A 22,904-nucleotide genomic window follows, 5' to 3' on the forward strand; every position below is an offset into this window, starting at 1 on the left:
AGCCGGACATCAGTGTATGACCACGCTCCAAAATCTAGTGGAAAGCAGCAATGGGGGTCTAAATCTATGCTAATGGCTATAGAATGTTAAAATGGACACTTCTGGATGCAATGGCCAGATGTGAACATACTTTTGCCCATACAGTGTAGTTGTATTGCATTCTGGGTCTTGGAGTCCAACCTTTGCTATCTCCACTACATCTCAAGAATAGGCCCATGAATGCACTGGAAAATGGTTAGTAAGGAAAGAAGCACTTGCTTTTTTATGTCAGAAACTCAATAATGTTTGATATGAACTGAAATTATTAAACACTAACTGAAATAGCAATTCCTCCCTGTGATGTGAGCAACCCACTCAACCGCTAACTTCTCACAGGAAAAGCGAAACATCAAACAACAAGCACATCACAAATAATTCAATATGGACATATTTAAAGTGTGTGCTGGTGGATTTTTTTCCTTTTAATAACATCTGCCTTAAAACAACAGTAATGCATAAAAAAAATTAATAAATAAAAATAACTGTTAAATACCAAAACACGCATATATATTGGCCATATATTTTTCCCTGCGTTAATCTGTAATCTGTCCAGTACTGCCTTGGTTGTAGGTGGAAAAAATTTAAATGACTTCTGTTCCATCCACAATAAACCCAAGTTATTGAGCATATTTAAATCCCAGAGGAGGAAAAAAGTTAGTACAGGCGGTCACCCCGGGTCAGCCACTGCAAGGCCAGATCAGGACCACGCACTGGAATCAGGCACAGAGTGAGTCCTGTGAATAGATGTTGCTTTTCTTCTGGACACTTCCTCCATTTCATTACACACACGTTTCTTATTAGGGAGAGAGCACTGCCGCTGTATAGTCGCTTTCACGCGTAGTGTAAAGAATCAAAGAAGCAACAGAGTAACACTGATGATCTCACACGCAGACTGGCACACAAAACACTAAGCCTCATTCATCCACACAGCACCTTTTTAATGCAATTGCTACCTTAACAAATACATTCCATATTTTGATAAGATGCACACATACACAGCAAAAGTTCAGGCTTACCATCTTGTTTCTGATCAGCAGCCAAGCTAAATTTCCATGACATCTTAGCTGGAAAAAAAACACATAATAGTTCTCAACAAAAGTAGATGTCTATAAAATATGGCAAGCTCTCGTTAGGTTGAGAAAGAAAGAAAAAAACAGTCATTTTGTGTCTTCCTCCATTTAGCTTCAGAAAAATAGGCGATTCAGAAACTGATTGAAATAAAATAGATCATGATGCAGAGTCAGACCATTTAGAGCCAGCCATGAACTCAACTGTAGCCTGAAGAGATTAACTTTCATTCATTATAGATTTAGTCCCATTCTGTAATTACACCATGCATGAAGGGGTTAGTTAAAGTGAGGACCAGCACCATCCAAGCAGAGCATCAGATACCTCATTAGACTCTGTGAGAAATTCAATTCAGTTATTGATTTTTAGGATTCCAGTAGTGTGTTTAGCAGTATATAAATCTTCTATGCGTGTATGTTACCCTTGCAGTACATCATATAGCCTGTAATGTTAAACAAGTTTAGTCAAGAATAACAAACGGGAAGCATAACAGTTAGTAAAAGCATCAGCGTTCTGAACCCAGCTATCCGTGATTGCCTGAAGTTAGCTACAACAAAGGAATGATTAGGTGTTTCAGTGTGAATTAAAACTTTCAACAAGAAGAGTGATCAAACTATTGTGTACATGAATATTAATATTCTCAGTTCTGTAAGTATTCCACTGAAATCTATTTTTTGTATTAATTGATCTAATTGCACTCAAGAGTAATTGTTTAGCATAAATTTCACTTTGATGAGCTGTTCAAGCTTAAAGCACCGGTGCATTAGTGGAAAAAATTTAGAAACCAAAAAAATATATATCATACAGTACCAAAGTCATTGGCAACACTCTTTGATAACAGTCTGCTTTTCAACTTCACTGTAAAATGTTTAAAAAAATGTCAGTAAGGTGTATCTACAGTATTATCAGTACAAAACATGAGTATTTAACAGGGAAAATGACAATATCATACCCCTTTCAAAGAAATTCTGTTTGCTGTCATCATCAGAATGGCAGGGGGAGTCAGATCCTAAGCCTACAACATATTCCATATAAAAATATGCCATTGTCCAATGATGGCAAATGAATTGCTTTGTTAAGCACATTAGCTACAGTATGTTCCAGAATCCAGGTATAATTTATATTCTAGTAGAATATATATAAATTACACCTGTACAGGTTTGAAAAGAGTAAATAATACCTCTGAAATGCATATTTGGCAAGGAAATAAATTATAACTACCTGATGTAGGAGATTTGCACCGATCTTCTAAGGCAGTAGAAGCATCATGGCCATCACAGAAACCTATCGATCATGAAGGCATTAAAGAACTATCACTAGACAGGTAAATGTCTTGATAATGTAATCACTTAAAATGAAAGCTCAAATTAAAAAATAGCCCAATAACAGAGGTAGCCACCACAGAGCAAATGGAAAGAAGAGAACAGAATGCTAGGTGAATGATGACAGATGACTTACTGAGATAAGAAGAGCGTAGCTTTTTCACAGATTCTGAATAAAAGCTAGAGAAGCCGGACATGCAAGACTTCCTAGGTAGATTGTCTTTTCCAAACCAGAAAGAGAGACGAACAGTGCAAAGGTGAGGCAAAGAAGCCAAAGAAAATTGAAGGAACAGAAAAAATGTCCTGAATGACCAATAGCCAAAAAGCATGATGGATTGTGTGAGGATTGTGTGAGTAAAACACATGCTCTACTAATATTCAAATCACCTATACAGAAACTGACATATTTACATTTTGAAACTTGTATATAAATATGCAACAACACAGAACTGCACCATGTATACATCTATACAATACCATGTATATATCTCTATACAAGACTAATTTAGTCTTGGCCAATTTCCACCCACTGCCCTATCAAACACCTCTGGTCTTTTATCTGGAAGCTGCTAAAGCTACTCTGCCAGTTTGAGGGTCACAACCCCTAATATTCATATTACCACTTGGACCACTATGGTCTTCTCCTTCCATATCTGTTTAAATTGTACCTTAACCCCCTGGTACTTCTTATACTTCTCTTCTCATGTGTCATCTTCCTGTTGTTGCTGTCAGCTGGGATTACCACATCTATCACAACTGCCATCTTCCGCATCTTGTCAACCACACCATGTCTGGGCAGTTAGCCAGCAACTGTTTGTCAGTCCGAAACTTGAAATTTCACAGGATTTTAACTCTGTTGTTCTCAACCACATTCTCGTGTGGACCTAAAAGTCTTCTAACCCATATTTGGCATATATATGCTTCTCAATATATACTGTCCTAGCTTGCATCTTAAACCCTTCTATTATATGTTTTACTATTTCAGGGGCATCAATGCACAGCTTGCACATTGGGTGCTGTTGACTGATAGATCTCTGCCCCTATGGATTTGGTGAATAGGGCCTGTTTTTTTGCTAGCATGATCAGAGCCTCTGTGCTTTCCTTTAGGCCAACCATTTATAGCCTATGATAGGATTTCTTGATGTCAACCACATGCTCTGTCTGCCAATGATTGACCCATGGAGGAGCTTGATCTTCCAAAATATTTTATCTTTTTTCTCATCACCCTCTGTCATCTTCTGCCTGAAGCACTCTCTTAGTTGTTTATCCTGTATTAGCCGGTCTGGGTGAGTGCCTATAGTTAGCAACTCACTAATCATGGAGCTCTGTTAACATCATCAGTCAGTAGGTGTGAATCATGTTAGGTCCTGGTACTGTCTGAGACTGAATATTGGATATCTGCCTTGTTGATGACTGATTCTTTTTCTGGACGTTTGCTGTGGTCCACTCTTATGTCCACCAGTCACTTGGCATTGATGTTGGAAGAACATATGTTCACCCATATGTTCTTCCAGTATGGCACAGTCTCAGCTAGGGGTGGGTATGTCCTTTTGCTTTTACTCCTTTGCAACTCTAAGTATACCCAAGATGTACCAAGGAGTACAGAACATTTATTTTATTGGCCTCTGCTCCTTTGGTGTATCTTTACAGCCTAGCAGCCAGAGCTGTGAGTCTTTGTTAGGAAGTCTCTAGAGCTTCACCTATGGACATCTTGTCATTCTTATTCACCAAGGACCTATATATCTCTCATGCCACTTGTCAGCTAACTAACTAATCGCTCCAGGCTTTCCTGATCTTGGTTTCCACCCATCTTCTGGAGGGTGCACTCTACTTGTTACATTCTTTAACTTATACTGAAGTCCCTACAGGATGACCGTTGCAATGGCATATACACTGTGCGTGTGTGAGAGAATATTAAAAAGATAAATATTATAAAGATTTTGTCCAACTTTAGGACTGTAACTACTGCTCTCAGCTGGGGTGCACATTTATGCATTTGTCTACCACTGAAAATTTAAAAAAGATATAATTTGATTAATAAATATTGATGCGGAAGAATGTAAATATTGTAAATCACTTATTTAAATAAAAAGGATTTTCTAAAAGAACTCTAAGCAGGTCACTGTGACGTTGTACAGTATATTTTACAACTATAACTAGGCTTATGTAGTCTCTCAGGACATTGAACATGCATAGAATAGCAAGAAAATTGTGTAAACACAGAAACAGAAAAACACCAAAAAAGACAACACAAAGACCTAAAAGCATGAGATTGATTACTTGACGATGGCCTCACTATTTGTACTGGTACTGTTTGCCTAAGTGTTAGGGTCATGGAGTACAGCCACTGCTGCCTTTCAGCCAAGACTACTACACTGCCTAATAGCCATGAAGACAGAAACACTGATGCTTAGACATGCTCACTGCTCACCTCCAGAGGGCTGTCTGGCTTTGCGGGGTGAGCGTGGCTGTCTCTGGTGGGGATCAGAGGAGCCGTACAGTTCTGCTGTGCTCACATTGAGCAGCAGAGTCTTCTGAAGATAATCCACCACCACCAGGCCGTTCCCATTACCAAAAACCACTCTGTGGGTTCAGAGGAAGATATATACACAAGTGAAGTTAGCAATGGCAAATGATAGTCTGTATATATAATGTAAAAATAACTCCTCAAGCCAAACTCAAAACTTTTCATATAATGAAATAACTGCAATACTGATTTAAAAGTCGATCTTTAAGATAACCTTTAAAAGATGCCATCAAATTGTGAGCCATCAATTTGTAAAGTATTTATTCCCATTTCCTGGATTACACATGCAAAAATAACTAAACACAGTGTTTTATGTCTAAAATGTTTTCTGGATTTCTAGTATGCAGAATAATGTGTTAAAATATGTCTAATGCTAAATAATCTCAGATGAAATTAATTTTTTCTAGGCCTTTACTATTGATTTCATTGAAAAACGGTAGTTAATTTAGGCTGAAATCACAATGTAGCTATAAGATTTAGTCTATAAAGATTAAATTACACCATCTTCCTATAAAACCTATGTATTCTATTATTTGTGAGGTCATTCTCTATATTGGTACATGTATATATAGCCATTCAACATTTTATATTTATATATATATATATATATATATATATATATATATATATATATATATATATATATATATATATATATATATATATATATATATATATATATATATGTATATGTATATATATATATATATATAAATATACCACCACCACCACCCTGGAAAAGAGTCACAGTCCTAATGTAAATTCATGCAAAACATGTTATCTTGTGTTACAGCTTACAGGCCATAGGCAGAGTTGACAGCCAGGCTGGTGATCTGTTGTGGTGGCTCCCCACTGACCCACACTAGCTGAATGACCAGTTCCACCTGGTAGCCTGAAGACTGCTTGAGCGGACTGTTCCTCACCCTGTAAGCACACAACAAAGCCTTTCAGCCATATACTACATCCAAACCTCACAATACAACCAGATTTAATTTATCGTTTTCATTTCATATGTTTTCACCTGCAAAACTACAGAATATGACATTGGGCATAAAGTAACAAGGAAAAATAGCTCTCTTATTTTCGTTATGAGGATCACTACCAACACTGTAAGAGAATTGCACACAAGCGAGAGCAGAGATGTCAGAGGTACAGTACTTGAGGCAGGGCACGTTATCACGCAGGCCGTCAGTGGAATTGTTGCTGCTGGTGGATAGTTGTGTTTGGGGTGCACTGAACTGAGGGCTGGATGAAGCTCCTGGTGTGGATACAGCCGATGCGTGGTCCCCTCCACCGTCCGGAGTGTCTACGTCATTCAGCTCACACTGCATCCGCACCTCCAACAGCTAATCATGCAGAAAAAAATCTTTCATTTTACCTTAGAAATATGAACCACAGTGGGGTTTAGACTATTTTGAACAGTTTACTGAACACAGGCCAACGTGTGGTATGATGCCAGGATATTAGTCATACCTGAACCTCCTCTGTGGTTATTTCCTGTTTGCTGAACCGGTAAACAATGACGTGAGCAGACACCCCAGCCACACACAGCATGCGACTCTCTGGACACCAGGACAAACTCTGGATAGCGAAAGGGTCTTCATCCACTATGTCTGTGCTGGGCTTCTCCTCCTTGTTGCGAGCTTTTTCAAACACCTTGGCTGTTTTCAGCTTGTACAACACCTGCAGCATTACTGTATGATGAAAGCAGATACCATTTACATGGTTTTAATCCCAGAAATGAACAAAACTCGCTATATATTTCACAACATGACAAAGCATGCCAATAGTCCTAAATGATGCTGCTTATTTGGGACTCACATGCAGAGGCATCCCAAAATTTGACTGATCCATCAGCGTGTCTGTAATACATGAAAAGAAAAAAGAAAAAACCCAACATGATAAGAAAACTCAACTTTGATTAAAAAGAAATACCTTAGCAGTCCTCTGACATCCTCTTCAAGTGTTCACAAAATTACTGTTAGAATTATTCGAGGCATTTTGTGAATACTATTGAAATATTTAAACCACTGCTCATACATGCACACAAATAAGCCTAAATGCCACTAAGATTATAACATTATCTGCTGTAGTGTGTGCATGGATATGCTCGGTGTGATGCTTTAAAATGATCTATATATCAACTCTAATTTAGATTCTTGGGACATGCTGAGCTCACTTAAAGCGTGTTTAATTAGCTAAAATAACCATCTCCTTACCGTACTGCCACACAGTTAGTTGGCTGAATACAGATGAGGACAGACAAAATCAGTTTGCATTGGCTAAGCTATCATTTTTCTATGGAGGAGTCTCACTTTGGACTTTATGCCTTGCAGCTCTAATTAAAATTTAATCAACCTCGAATTTGACCTTGTTTGCTGCTTAGTTTTAAAGCGCTGAGACAGACCACTTTATGAGATGTGACAAGAAGAGTTTATAGTGGCATGGAGAGAAATTCCAAATCACCAAATCATTTAGCATGACACAAGGCTAAAATACTCTAATTGCCATAAACTGCATCAGCATATCAGGTGCAGCTTACATATCTCCATGTGGGATTTTAGTCATACTTTAAGCTTCTATAAGCTTTAAGCACATCTGGATGATCCAGTCCTCATAACATCCATAACCTGCACAACCTAAATACCATAGACACACATAATATAAACTCACCCTGTGATTATGATCTCTGGATAGCTTTGTGTGCCCTGGCCCCAATTACCACCACTTATAGGCCATTCCTGAAAAGAAGATCTCAGATTTCAGCACTGAATAGACCATCGTTGTACAAATAACAGGAGAGACGCATGCACGGACGGTTACCTTTTTGCTGTAGCCCTGTCTCTTTTGCCTGGATCCCACAGAGTAAAGAGCAGGAATTAGTTCATCAGGACAGTCAGCAAAGTATTCACAGCAGGTCACTGGAGACTCGTGGATGGTCAGAGGATATGGGTTTTCAAAGATAGGATACCTGCAGGGTAAAATGTCAAAGTAATCAGTTTTGCAGTCAGAAAGTGGAATACGTATTTCACTTGTATCATTCCTGAGCATCTGCATACCCAGTTTGTGTGAGGTCAATAACTACTAGATCCTTCTCCAGCAGGACCACCACAGCATAAGGCTCTTGATAATCTGTTTAGAGATAGTTATACTCCGTTTTATATCGTAGGTACTTACTCATGCTTTTGGTGAATGGTGCACATCTAAAACCAATGAATTATGATATGAAACATTGATTTGGGCTAAGACTGAAGGAGTGGATTACCATTCGGATAGGGAGTTTCACACAGAGTTAGGAAATCCACAATGGGATAGTCCATCTCTAGTACAGCAGTGCTTTTTCCATGCATTACAGTCAGGCAGGCCCTGCGTCCAACTGTATCATATGAAAGACCTCCAGACAGTATCATAAAAGGATCCCTAGTCAAAAAACAATGAACAGGTACAGAATGAGCATCTGCAGGATTTCCAGACAGCAGTCACCTAAGGTTCAGCAAACTGCATTTGCATTATACAAATGTGCTGCAGATTTTCACCCAGATGCTCACCCAGTTCTGGTTGTTTTGTATTCCACTTTCAGAATGGGTTTGCATGGCTCTGGCTTTTTTCCATCCTTAGGCTGCTTGCCTAAATGAAATAACCAACGTAGAGCTGTTCAGTTTATTCATACTACAAATTGCATTAAATAATGTATATATTTTTTAAATCCTTTATTTATTAAGCTTTACTGTAACAGCCTTAAGTGGCCCATCAGCAAAGCTAAATATGCTTGGACAGGAGCTTTACCATGTGGTGTAATGATCTGTGCCGGCTTGGCAGGAGAGCGTATATTCCATGTGGTAAGTGTACCATCTGAATGACTGCACACAAACTGTTTCCCCTCATGGTGCCAGGCCACTGAGTGGATCGCCTAGAGACCAAACAAAGGATGAGCAATCAAACACAGACCATCCACACAAACTGTAAATATTTTCATATTGGAAGAATTTTATCCACTCAGAGCAGACAATGTAAATAAGTTATCAGACATTAAAGCATTAACTATTAACTACTGCTCATGGAATCGATAATCTGCCTATTATAAAGGAAAATCGTGAGAAAATTAAGAACCAGATGCATGACAGTTAGCACAGGATATAACCATAAGCATGTCTGGGTGTTATGCAGTGTTGTGGCCTCAGACTAAGTGCCCTAACACCTTTCCTTTACACACGAGTACAGTGTCTCCTCGACTGAGGCTCTGTAAAATTACTGAGCAAAATAAGCATCAATATACTGATGACTATAAATCCAAATTAGTTTAATATATGAGTATTCATTTGACATTATTCATTTAATGTATACTGTATAACAAACATCTCCTGTAGGTTTTTGAGGCAGCAAAATGCCATACTTAAATAATACATTATTACAAAACATTTAAAAATAAAGAGAATCAGATATTAAAGCAAAAACACTGAAAACCTTCATCTCAAAGCTTTGCTGTTTAAAAATTATATGCCATAATCCTTGAATACAGAGCTGCAAATTACAGCAGACGTGTCAGTGTAGGTGGAGTGTGGACTATTTATTTCTCTGCTTTCGTGCACTGGGTTAATAAATATAACATGAAAACCTCCATACAGGCCATGAAATTATTATGAACGTGTGGTACCACTGAATATGTCCAAATAAAGTTTATTAATTCAGTAAGCTTTTCATACTCACTTTCAAGTAGCATCATCAAAAAGTTGATGATGAATTTGTGCTATGACTAAAAGCTATAATAAAGTCACAGACTGTTTAGATTATGTGAATAACTGCATAAATAGAGTAAATATTACATTTTAGTATTTAGTCTTTTTAGTATTTGGAAAAGGGAAGTAGCCTTTTTTGACTGCCACACATTTATCATTTCACTACAGTTAGTTTAGCATTTGTTTTATTAGTCTTATGAGTGCTTCCCATTTTGTCCATATTCCTGTGCTTTGTCCCACTCGTGCGCTACCTGAGTGAGTGACTTACTGAATGACAAGGCAGTTCCTTGAAGTGTTTTGCATCTAAAAAAAAAAAACCCAGCATGTACGCTGCACCTAAACTATTACTACCACACCTATATGTGTTGTATTCATTAAGAATATTAAGAATGATTGCATTAATTTTTAACTATGGTGAGGAGGACACTGCCTGCCTTTTGCTCTGTGAGAATTTTGTCCCATGTTAACCGATGAGAACAGAATCTTTAATCCTTCTTAGAGATCAAGAATTATAAATACAGTGTACACATTAATAATCTACCAGAACATGTCTAAGTAATTATTTGAATTACTGAACGTTAAAATGTATGAAAGCTTAAACAAATCTAATGAAAATATTGGGATGCATCATACCTCATCATAGCTGTAGCGGTAGTCAGCTTTCTTTGATTTCAAGTCCCACAGCACAACAATACCACACTCAAATCCAATCAAAAGCTGCAAAAGATAATGAAAGCTATTCAGGAGGATATGTGAATTCTTGCGCCTTACAGAGAATTTTGAACTAATATACAAGTTTATTATTGGTGTGATTTATCTGTAAAAGCCTGTACTTCTTTGTGGAGCTTACCTTTCCCTCATCCATAGGATTATCACTGATATGTACCACAGGACCAGGGTGTGTTTTTGAAGAGCTAAATATGAGAAGAGCGAGAAGATTTGGTTATTAATCGGCTGATGAATTGCATTGAGGAATCAGATGAAGAATCATTTGAAGCATCAGTTAAAGCTGATGATTAAATCATGGAATCATTTGAAGAGATCTTTGATGAAAGGAGATAAATTTAGGATGGGCTTAGATGACCTCAAACATATATACATCAAGAGAACAATTATCTACCTCAGTGGGCCTGAAAAGTAATTTATTTACCTCCTCCCCAATATGAACAACACCGTCTCCATAGCAACAACAGCAAGAACGTGAGAATGGACCCTAGACAGACACCATCCTGGTGCACGGACCATATGCTATTAATGTAACTGCTGTCTTCAACCGTCATGTTCATTATCTAAACAAATACAGATTTTTCCCTTTTGCAACGACTCATTTAAGAAGACCTAAAGGTGGCCTTAAAGGTGGCCTTTGTTTCTGTCTCTTTGTTCCTGTTTAACATTCTTGTCGTCAGCATAACAGTTCTAACTTTCTTGCTTTGGATCTTAGTTCATAGACATCTCTGGGAGAAAGAAAAAAACAAAATCGAATGAGCGAGTGTGCATTCTTTTAACTTCTTTCTTGTTTCTATAGCAACTCATCTGGAGGACTGGATATCTGAGACTGAGACGACTGTAGACGGCCACAGCAAATGATCTTCTTGCCTCTGTTTACAGCCTAGCACTGGAAACAGTGGGACACTGACTGCTCCTATCTTCAATAATAGTCTTAAGACATACATACAGTCTGTAAACTCTAAGAAGTGCATACAGCAATATTAAGAAAGCGTATATGATCTAATTTAGAGAAACTATTCACTTTATCAATCTAAATTGCTATAAACCATGTAGAGAGAGCATTACAGTCATGTAAGGGAAAAAATATCACACACACACACACACACACACACACTACTCACAGTTCAATGGCTTTGTTCCACATAATGACATAGCCTGAGAGAGTGAAGGACTCCACATTGACAATATGAATGTTCCCTCTTTCTGTTCCGATGTAAAGCCATTTACTCTGGAAAGGCAGGTGGCAAAACGTGATCCTGCCAAAACAGAAAGATTAGACAAGAACTCATCACTCAAGGTGATTTATACATCCCTGTAACCAAATGACTCAATGTACTTGGAACATCCAGAGATTATGGCAGCTTTTTGATTTAAAAGGGCATACAGTCTAAAGGATGTCTTTATTAAGAGTCATGATGTGCCTCAACAGACAGCTATGACCATATAAATCTGCATAAATCAAATGATATCATAGCACACTGTTCATGGTTGCCATGGAGTGATATAGCTTCAGGAGATATGGGGGAAAGTCACCAAGCAATTATATTAGATGAAAACACTGTCTTTCCTTTCTGAGCTTTTATCTAATGTAATGATCCAACAGTTAAACTGGAACTGATGACATTAGGATCTATAGAGCTAATTGTGTACTTTTGTAACATTTGAACACATTTCAGACATTTCTAATAATTCATGTAAAACCATGGGCATAGCCATGTGAATACTACACTATATAATATGCATAAAATTAAACTCCAAAAGTATTGGCTCACTCCTGATTTGTTTAAAAAAAAAAAATTGTAGGAAACATTTTTGTGCTTCTTTAGCTTTACATAACACTGATAAATATAATTGTTATCTGAAGTAAATCTGTTCTAACAGCATCATCACACAATTATTGTGAATAACATTTTATTCACTTAAAAAAATATACAAAAAAAACATAGTTAAACATAAGAAGAGCTACTACGTTCAGAAATATGTAGCCCTTCATTAATCAGGCATTGGTTGTACAAATGGTTTGATTACTTTTTATATATGTTCAAAAACATTAGAGCAGTAATAAGGAAGTTTAATACAACTGGAGCTGTATTAAAAGTATCTACAATCAAATATCATCTCCATGGCAACAAATTATTAGATGTTATATAATGGTCAGATGAGAGACAAACACTCAAAGTGGGTTTGGTTTATAATATAAGAATATTGGATTTTTTTTTTTACATGTGACTAATCACTAGAGCAAAAGACTTGTACTGTTGGTACAGAGAGGCTGCACAATAATGGCAAGAATTGTGACACAACTGAGCTCTACTGAAACAAGCTGGTACAATACACAACTCACACAGAACAAATGGAGATGTCATGAAGACGCTGTGCTCACCAGTCTTATAAATATAACGTGTCAGTTCTTTCAGATTGCAACTTCAGCAAGTTGTGAGGACAGAAGCCTTGTTGGAGTATGATCAATGTAACTGTCAAAACACTTTACAGCTCTCATATTAATGCACTGCTGTATTAAAATACTAAAGGCAAATCTTTGTGAGAAGTCTACAGATGGAAGTTCTAGAGAGCGCTTTTAAGGAACGCAAAAGGGTCTATTCAATTAGTCTCTTGTGCTTTCACTATTCACAAAAAAAAAAACAAAAAAAAAAAGATAAAGGTGATGTAAGCAGTCAAGCCATGTCTCAGGGATTGGGAAGAAAGCCAGAGGCTCAACTGTGTCCAAACTGACGCGAGATTTAAACTGTGAAAATATATAACATCTCAGATCATCTGAGGGCTAAAGCTACCTTCCTGGAGAGTTATAGTTATATTAGCCATTATGCACAGCAAATTCAGTGTACATCGGATGCACATAGCATAGTTCTGTATTAAAGTATCATGATACTAGGTGATTTCGTTCAGACTGAAATTGAAAATTCACGTATAACTCATGCCATTTAATGACCAATAAAGTCTGCAAATACTTGTTAGTTTAATACAGAAAATCACCTCTGTAATTTTGTAGTTTCAGGTCATTAGGACATTTGCTTACACTATGTGTGTAACTGGTGGAGACCACTAGCAAATGTTGGCCAAATGAGACCATGACACCACGTATATAGTGTTCTATATCAAACTGTCTAAACAGTAAAATAATAAGCGTGTAAAAGGCCTTGGCTTTTATGGCCTAAATTATATCAAAAGACACTATGCTCACCGATTCAAACTTCTCTCTATGCAATTTAATCAGATCTTTGTGAAGGAAAGAAATAAAGACCATCTATGACTGCACATTGAGAATCCTATCTGCAGTTTCAAAATAAAGCTGTCTAGTTAGCAAACAAGCTGAATTTAATCTGCCATCTTTAAAGTAAATGTCTGTGAGATTGAATGCATGAATAAAAATCACTTGGATGTTTTTTTAAGCCTGGACTAACTAAGAACTTACCTCTCCCTGGTGAATTTGAGGGAATGGAGAATGGCTGGAATTTTTTGCCTCAGATTCCATAAATGAACGCTGTCATCAGCCAAACCGCTCACCAGCGCCCCCTGCAGAAAAGGTCACACACAGAACCTCAGAGTAGAACGAGTGACAGTATAATTGCTATGTACTATACATCAGCCCTCATATACGACAAATGAAGAATGCTCGTTTCTAGTTCTTTTAGTTTTTTTACATTCAGACAGAAAGTCTACCAGGAGCAGAAATCGGGATGGTGTGGTCAAAAGACAAAGAGGAACCTACCTCATTGATGAGAAACTGCAGCTGGATGACAGCCGAGCCGCTCTCATGCTGGCAGTAACACTCTACACCTGCGCGGCCAAAGCTGTGCTCAGCTTAGTCAAGGTTAAATCGGTGAAACAAAAGAAAATACACTGAATGATCACTTAAAGACTGTTGCATAACAATATGACATAATGCTACTCCTAATTGATCTGCTACATGACACGGATTGGCATGGTGCTGACAAATAAAATCAGTAATCTCCATAACTCCAGCACTAGAGGGGATATTCTCCAAGGAGTCTGTCAGTACCATCATAGAGGATCTCGTCCACTCACGTTGCTAAAAGGATTACAAAGTCCCAGAGGACAGGCTTAAGCCATGTCATTGTTTGCAGCAATACAATGTTAAAATGATTTCATTCAGTGACACTCTACAGGCATGCAGCCCACACACAGCCACGCTGAGCAATGGCATGCAGCAGCCACAAATGCTGCCCTGTTACTGAAATCATCAGAAAAGACAGCAAACAGAGGCTTGATATTTAGACAAATGAATGATATGCAAGCCAAATGGTGAGTGCTGTAGATAGATTCCTGAAGCTATAACTAATGTGAAACAAACGAGCAAGAAAAAAGCAACAAATCTGCAGGTCGTCCAAAGAAGAGCCGATATTTGGTGTGTCATCTACGGACAAGATATTCTGCATTCTTCTGCACGATGTGACTCCTGTTAATCAAATTACTGTACAATACAATACAAATCGAGGCAAGGCTTTTTCTCCATCTTAGCTGTGAGTGCATGACTCCATAAAGTTTGTTATTTTAGGAAACCGGGAGCGGTGGCTTATTAGATAGATTCATGCCTAAAAGAATTCCAACATCAACAGGAAATGGCAATTTAAAAAAAAAAAAAAAAACAGCATGCATATAGTGTAACATGAACAGACCTTGTTCCCATTCTAACACCAGTTAACTAAACAAATTTTTTTTTTTTAAATTCTAGACATTTTCAAGCCATGTCGTGCTTGGCTGATAATTTGGAATATTATAATCTTTTAGTTAAAATAAGAGAAAAAAAAATGAGCAAAATAAAAAACACATCCAGGAACATGTGCTTGAGCGGTAAACAGAACGAAGAAGACAAAGCAGCAAATAGGTGTTTATGTCTCTCATGAAAGATTAATAATTCATGCTCAGACCTGGAAGATGATCTCTGCTTTTGGTTATGGAAATATTTCTCATCGCAGTGGATAAGGGCTGTTCGTGATTAAATTTATGCAATCATAATCTGGCAGGCAGGTGGGGAGCGTCCTGCTGTCTGCTTTCACCCTGCATCACCTTCTTTTTACATGGCACAGAAAGAGAAGTGAAGCTCTTCTTATACACAGCCAGCTTAGCATCATCACACTTAGCACTCAGACTAGATAAATAACAGTGGGTTAGTATAAATAAAGATCAGCAGACTGTGATGGTATTATTTATTCATAAGTCAATGCATCTGACAGAGCTGCAATTTCTCTGCAGATCGGACTGGAGCGGAGCCCAGTGTTGTGTGTACCACAGGGTCGGGACCTGAACACAGGAAGCTCACTGTGGATCTCCTACTGTAGAGATAAGAGCTTATTGTGGCTCAACAACCACAGCTTAACACTGAACAATGACACATCTGACTTGAGAACTTTTAAACTCAAGCTCACAGACCCAAAGGACAGTGAGATGTATAAATGATGCATAAAAGCGATTGGCACAGACGCCTACTGAGGCATGACCTCGGCTGTAAAGATTCCTTTTCACTCTGTAATATACGGTATGTGCTCAAAGCTTATATATTATTGTGCAACCACAACAGCTGACGCATGTCATACAGCAGATACTTCCGGTGCTAAACAAACGACCTCGCAATCCGATAAGGGCTCTGTCATGTGACATACACTGAAACAGCAGGCTGCGAGTGTCTACAACGGCAGCAATGGTATAAAGGCCATGAATGTCAGCATTTCCCACTAGTGCTGACATCTGTCCTCACTGAGTGCTGTCGACAAGGTATGTGAACTAACTCTCTCTGTAGGGACAGAACAGAGAGCAGACGACCCTGGGAAAGCCATCAGGGGAACACCGTTAAGAATATCTACAGTCAAAGTAGTAGTAGGAAAAATTTTGCTTGGTAAGTTGCACATAAAATGTTTCTGGGTAAAAACTTGAAACGTGTCAAAACCACACAGTGTTTTAATGTGGTAAGAGGAAGCCATCAACACCCACGTACATGCATTTTACAGAGCTCAGATGTTTGCACAATGCAGAGTAATCAATTAGCCATCCGTCTCCACCTACCTGCAGCATACATACTATGATTCAAAACTACACATTTGCTTTCCTTCAAGAATTTACCATTTTGCTTTTGACTTCAATGCAAAAATCACCCAATACTGACCCAAACTGAGTGTAAAAAATAGCCAGCATTTATGTCCTCTACAAACAAAAACTCAACACACAATATACAAGTATACAAGCTAAAACTAAACACAACTCAAATACCACTTTGGATCTTGAGAGTTAAAAAAAAAGTTCAAGAATTCTGATTGTGAATGCACATGCAAAAGAGGCTTGCTTAAACAAACACGAATAACTGATAAGCTGTGAAGTGAAACTAAATCCAATCAAACCCTTGCTAGCTCTAAATTAAAGATAAGATCTGTGCAGACCAAAGTTTAACATTGGTGCAATTAATCAGAAGCTGCATGCCTTCATCTCCACACCTGAAGCAGCTCAGTGCATGGGTAAAAGCTTAAATGTGCAACGTGATATCATCTTATACCACAAACATCTACAAACAGCCGCTTCTTCACCACTTTTTTATTTCCTCTCCTAAAATTAAACCAAATAATGCTTGTCAGGAAACAAAGTGTCCCATTTGAGAAAACTTTTGATTTAGTTCAGCTTATTAAAAATTCAGATTAAAGAACAGAAGTTAATAGAATATTTGATGACAATCTTTTCTTTCGGCTGAATACTACATTTAAAACCCCTCCCCCATCTTACCCCATGTGGATACAATATGCATCCCCTGCAGATGGTGCAGGTTCTTAACACAAATTCCCCAGACATATGGATTTGTTGCGTTAATTAAACACCTCAACGTACTTACTGTTAACAATTACAACTTCTCTACCAAAATCAGACAAGAAGTGCTATAGTGCTATAGTGCATATGAAAACATGAAGATGAGGAAGTGAATGTCACAATGTTCAGGGAATATTTAAACCCAGAAATGATAATCGTGTGTACATTAAACACGCAGACAGCTTGGTGTCTACAGAATGCAACACTTTTTGGCAAGACTACTTGAATTTGCAGATAGCACAAAAGAGAAATACTTTCTCAATACCTAAATGCTTCCTCATTTTGTGGTGCTACAGAACATGAGCAAACTTTGGGTCATTTAAAAAAGTGGTGTTCATACAGTCCCTTCGAAAGCATTGAAACAGAAAGGGACACTCTTTTACATTACACTGAAAACATCTGGGTTTGAGTTCAAATGATGGATATGAGATGATGGAACAGAACATGGCACCTTTTGAAACCACTTAATATTCAAGTAATCACAATATATTGGAACTTTTTTTTGTTGCTCAGATTTTGAACAATGAATAGCTCTGAATGTCTAGTCTTTCTTGGAGTCCTGTTTTTTTTTACCACAAGATGTGCAAACCACTCACCAGCAGTAAGAATCAGAAGGACAGAGATGAGCCACAACATTTCTAGAACCAAGATTAACTTCTTCCAACTGGTGATGGAGAAAGTTTGGAGAAAGAAAGGATCTGCTCATGAACCAAAACACACAAGCTCTTGGATTGAGCATGGTGGTGGTAGTGACATGGCTTGGGCTTGCTCGGCTGCTTCTGGAACAGACTCACTAATCATTATTGATTATGTAACTCATGGTGATTGCAGCAGAATGAAATCAGAAGTCAACAGACACATTCTGTCTGCCAATTTACAGAGAAATGTTAATTACTTTAAGGCTTGTCTGTACCTGTTTTTTTTTTTTTTTTTTGGTGGTCTGCCACCGAAGGTGCCAAGTTGTTGTTTAACACAACTAGATGCAAATTTCAGGTGATAAAATATACAATTCATTACCATTGTCTCATTTTTTGATCCCAAATCCAAATTAGACTCAAGTCATCAGTGTCTAGCAAAAACAAATCGAATTGGCCTTGTTCATGACATTCGTTGTTTTAGTTTAATGTCAACAAATCGACTTTCAGACAAATCTATTGTACACAAATATATGATCCATTCAAAGAATGAGAACGATAGATTGCCTTCATAATAGCAGTTATGTCAAGTATTATAATCTGTTTAACAAACTAACCATGTGAACACGAAGGCCAGGATAAAAATGGGCAAGATATCACATTGATTATTTGTTTTTGCTTTAGAAATATCCTGGAGCTGTTGTTCCTAATGTCTGTGAAATCGATGCTGTCAGCATTTTGATAGATGGTTCAATCGGCTGAATGACAGCAAGTCTATCAGCCTGGGGCACTAAATGGGTGTCTGAACTTAATACTCCTCAACAGCCTGCAGTATCACATTGACTGATCAAACAGGTGGGTGGATTTTGAACTCTCTACAGAACCGCCAGAACGACATAGCAAAGACATCCCAGTAATACATCCATAGTAGCCTTGGCTCGTACCACTGTGGTCGACTTATACTAAACTTCATCAGAACACTTACACTACACAACACGGCACTCACATTGAGCTGTTTGAAAGTGAATTGTAATTTGTCCAACATAGTCATGCATGCACCTAAAGTAAGTGGGAAAAGAAACCCACAAAACTTAAGATAGTGCAGCATCCTAGGACAGCTTTCCTGTGTGTCACATGGTCTAGCAGACGTGCCCAGCAGGACCAGTGATGATTCCAGCATGTGTGAGGTGGCATCCTGGCACAGAGTGAACAGAAGTAATGAGGAGGCCAGCTTTGCAGCATATGGCAACAGAGAGGCTCATGCCACAGCACAGATATCATTATGTCCAGAAACGTCCAGGAGCTCTTCCAGAAATTCACAGTCAGCTGCCAACAAAACATGACACTGAAATCACACTGCAAAAAAATTCAACAAACAAAACACAGGAGGAAAATTAACCTCTTCCCTAGAGGCCTCTAATACTCTATCTCCTTAGTCATGGGTGAGGGTACGGTTTCTAAATTAATCCAGAAAATTATTTATGCTTACCGACTCATTAACCTAGATGAATTACTCGTTTTTATATACTCCTTATTAACATAACAGTGTGTACAGAACGTATGACAAGACTTACAGGCTGGTTTATTTCAAATAGATCAACTGCAGAGATAAAGAAACATCAGACCTGAACACATAAATACCTGAAGTAAATCGGTAAGTAAACTAAGACGACAGGAAAAAAGGAAGACTAATGTTTGACTTTAGAATTTGCAATACAAAATCAATCCCAACCCTAATAATAACATAAATACTAATCTCTATATAAAATGTGCCGAGGACCATATGGAAGGATACAGTCTTAATGCTCCAGTCTGTGTCCCAACTGCCAGTATTTTTTGCACAGGGTCAAAAGCCATGGCTGAGGGTTGGTAAGGAAAGCCATGTCGCAATGTCTGTGAAACAAACAAAAAAGCTCTTATTAAACCTTATGTCATTTATTTCTCATTCATAACTAGAGAACTCTTAATGGATATATAAAGCTGTAGCTGTTAAGAAGACATAACATCTCTGCTATTCACTATAAATACAATTCTACTATTATTATTCTGTCATCGAGAAACCATAACACAACAAAATGTCAAACCAAACTTGCACTGGAAAAAAGAACAGGGACAAAATTACACAGGAAAATTTTTGTTTACTTGCATTTGCCAGCTCTAAATATAAACTCTCAAAAGTTTGTCACTTGTAAGTATGTATAGGGAGAAGAATTATTATTTTTGTAATTAAAAACTATTTAAAGTATGGGAAATGAAAAAGTGTTACAATAACACAGAGTTGGGTGAAATTCACACAGAACGCATAGGAGTATAAGCAAATCTTTCGCGTATTAGGTACATTAAGTATATATTTACAACAATGTTTACTGATTGGAGCCAATCAAGAAATTCCTAAACTTTCCACCAATTCGTTTTTCGCCCTAATCTCATCAAGTTTGCCATGAAATTCATGTTGGCATTAATACTGGTTAAGTCATCGTGTTTTAGATAAAAGAAATGAACAATTTTCTATAAGGAAACACATTAGTTTCCAGTCCCTGGTCATTTAGGCTTAGAATTTCACAGGAAAAATAAACTAAATCCTAAATCATTAGTCATTGACCATGACAGACACATGACGTCTTAGAGTATAATAATCAGTTCATTAAGCCCCAGGAGAAACAAGTTATAAGGCACACAAGACATTATTTTGACACTGATGTAACGATACAATGGAACAAACAAGAAAATGTCACCATTAAAGCCGAAGGATTGTTTGCCAGCTGTCAGGAGAAACACCTGCAGCAGACAGTTAACGTTCACAGCTAACAGTTTAACAAACTAGGAAAGAAACACTGCTCTGACCATTTGAGCCTTTAATAAATAAACCGTTTGAATAAATGGCAAGGTATATAAAATAAACACCAAATTATCTAGCTAGCTAGCTAGGAGCTAACTAATGTAGCACAGTGTCTACAGTGTTAGCTAACATGCTAACTTATATGATCACATAACCCCATGTACTTCAGTGGATTATAATCAGTTCAGCTCACAAACTCTCACATCACTTATTACCAAAAAAATAACTTTACAGCTAATCATTTAAAACTGCAAATCTATTACGAGTTTTAAAAGTTGTTTATTTTTGTTGCAGAACAAACGATTCAGTTGCTTTATATTTTGAAGCAGCCGAAGCACATCGCCTATGTATGTGTATGTATAGCGGTGTATGCAGCCCTGTATGTCGTTATAAAGATGAATAGACATGAATATAAACATCAGAGATGACAAAGAAGGGTTTTATTTGCCACGTAGGCTTAAAATGTGTATGTAATGTTCAGCTCGGTGTTGGCGGAAGCAGTTAGTTGGGCAGGTTAGCATTGCGCTAGCATGCGGGTTCCCACAAGGGGGCCAGTAGCGCTAATATTAGCCTGCTGGGCATCGCGAGCCTCCGGAATAAAATAGCAATAAAAGCGCCCACCTTGCAGAGCTGGAAATGCTCGGACTGTAGAGTCTCCTGAATTATATCGTTTTCCCTGTTAACCGGCTGAGTAGATGCGGATGAGGAAGAGGATGAGGAAGCCGCAGTCAAGCCGTCCAACACCTTTCTGATATTAAACTTCTTCATGCTTCCTCCATTAAGAGACGCAGATTTGAGACGAATCGCGGAATAAACAGAAGGGAGATGCGGCCACTGTCCTATAGTTTGGCCGGAGCTGCGTCTCGCATGTCAGGCAGTGTTGTTGTTATTAAGCCGTCCTCCATGTCGTCCATGCCGAAGTTAATACACAGCAACACACATTGTACAAATGTAATAATACACGTTACTGAATGGAATATTACTCCTCGTCCATCTCGGTCTCTCTCTCTCTCACACACACTCCTCCTCTCACTGAGCGTCGCGGAAACGCAGCAGCAGCTCGCCGCAGCCTGGAGCGAGTTTGCGCTCTGAACAGGAGCGACACCCGGATGTGTGGCAGAGCCGCTGCACCTCACCTCACCTCACCTCACCTCACCCTCCACACTTCTTTCTGAACTCTACCAAGAGCCTTGTAGTGCGTATACACTGCTGTGTAGGTCTGTGTTGTCTCCTTTAGCGCTGTGTTCTGTGTAGCACCACTTTACTCTGTACTGTACCAGCTGTAATATGGTGAAGATGACAAAGAAGTTTCTTTACTTCTTAATCTGACTACATTAAAATCAGACATTCTTTTAATAGCAGAGAGAGAGAGAGAGAAACGGGAGAGAAAGGAGAGAGAGTGTGAGAGAGTGGGATAGAGAAAGAGAGAGAGAGAGAAAGGAGAGAGAGTGGGATAGAGAAAGAGAGAGAGAGAGAGAGAGAGAGAGAGAAAGGAGAGAGAGAGAAAGGAGAGAGTGGGAGAGAGAAAGAGAGAGAGAAATGGGAGAGAGAGAGAGAGAGAGAGAGAGAGAGAGAGAGAGAGAGAGAGAAATGGGAGAAAGAGAGAGAGAGAGAGAGAGAGAGAGAGAGAGAGAGAGAGAGAGAGAGATGACCACATTTAGTTTATATACAAACGACACTGTGGTCTCATTATGAAATGAATTTAATGACACCATTTCACAACTTTACCCTTAAATCAACAAGTGGTCATATGGTTATCACATGTTTTTAATTATGTCATTAATAAAAGATAACGTGTAAAAACAAGTGAAATGACTTTTACACTGAAAAACACTTAAATCCATGTGACATCTTGTGACCTCTTGTGAAAACTAAAACCATGTGACCTAAATGTAAACCTAAATTAAAGAAGTCAGTTCATTATCTGTACTGAAAACAGAAAAGAAGTGTTTTGTGTGATTCACATGTTAAATGAATGTGACTGGTCTGTAAAGATAATGTTAATATTCCATAAAACAAATTTAATTATAAAGTTATCTATATTAATAATTCAGTTAAAAAAAGACTAAATTCCAGACACTGATATACAGTATACAATACAACACCAGTCCCACAGTGGTCCATGAAGTATAGAGGAATCATAATTTATTAATTTTTGATTTTTCTCCAGTGGTAGAA

General features: G+C 38.0%; 1 protein-coding gene across 4 annotated transcripts in view; it reads right to left on the reverse strand.

Annotated features, from left to right (window-relative positions):
- The window catches only part of stxbp5b (syntaxin binding protein 5b (tomosyn)), a 28,517-nt gene extending 6,706 nt beyond the window's left edge, over window positions 1-21,811 (reverse strand). The window contains exons 1-23 of one of the 4 annotated variants that reach the window (XM_060879568.1): window positions 21,348-21,811; window positions 19,683-19,780; window positions 14,152-14,233; window positions 13,855-13,955; window positions 11,543-11,677; window positions 10,543-10,606; window positions 10,326-10,409; window positions 8,743-8,866; window positions 8,505-8,583; window positions 8,222-8,376; window positions 8,016-8,088; window positions 7,780-7,927; window positions 7,630-7,697; window positions 6,778-6,818; window positions 6,430-6,650; window positions 6,115-6,302; window positions 5,755-5,880; window positions 4,861-5,012; window positions 2,329-2,391; window positions 2,060-2,122; window positions 1,918-1,965; window positions 1,056-1,103; window positions 751-867 (exon numbers count right to left, since the gene is read on the reverse strand). In XM_060879568.1, the coding sequence (XP_060735551.1) occupies window positions 751-867; window positions 1,056-1,103; window positions 1,918-1,965; window positions 2,060-2,122; window positions 2,329-2,391; window positions 4,861-5,012; window positions 5,755-5,880; window positions 6,115-6,302; window positions 6,430-6,650; window positions 6,778-6,818; window positions 7,630-7,697; window positions 7,780-7,927; window positions 8,016-8,088; window positions 8,222-8,376; window positions 8,505-8,583; window positions 8,743-8,866; window positions 10,326-10,409; window positions 10,543-10,606; window positions 11,543-11,677; window positions 13,855-13,955; window positions 14,152-14,233; window positions 19,683-19,780; window positions 21,348-21,494 (2,425 nt within the window). In that variant the 5' untranslated portion in view covers window positions 21,495-21,811. The remainder of the gene's footprint in view (window positions 1-750; window positions 868-1,055; window positions 1,104-1,917; window positions 1,966-2,059; window positions 2,123-2,328; window positions 2,392-4,860; window positions 5,013-5,754; window positions 5,881-6,114; window positions 6,303-6,429; window positions 6,651-6,777; window positions 6,819-7,629; window positions 7,698-7,779; window positions 7,928-8,015; window positions 8,089-8,221; window positions 8,377-8,504; window positions 8,584-8,742; window positions 8,867-10,325; window positions 10,410-10,542; window positions 10,607-11,542; window positions 11,678-13,854; window positions 13,956-14,151; window positions 14,234-19,682; window positions 19,781-21,347) is intronic. The other 3 variants (XM_060879565.1, XM_060879566.1, XM_060879567.1) reach the window with 3 other exon arrangements.
- Between the last annotated feature and the right edge of the window lie 1,093 nt (window positions 21,812-22,904).

The sequence above is a fragment of the Tachysurus vachellii genome, chromosome 10 (assembly GCF_030014155.1).
Source record: "Tachysurus vachellii isolate PV-2020 chromosome 10, HZAU_Pvac_v1, whole genome shotgun sequence".
Taxonomy (NCBI): domain Eukaryota; kingdom Metazoa; phylum Chordata; class Actinopteri; order Siluriformes; family Bagridae; genus Tachysurus; species Tachysurus vachellii.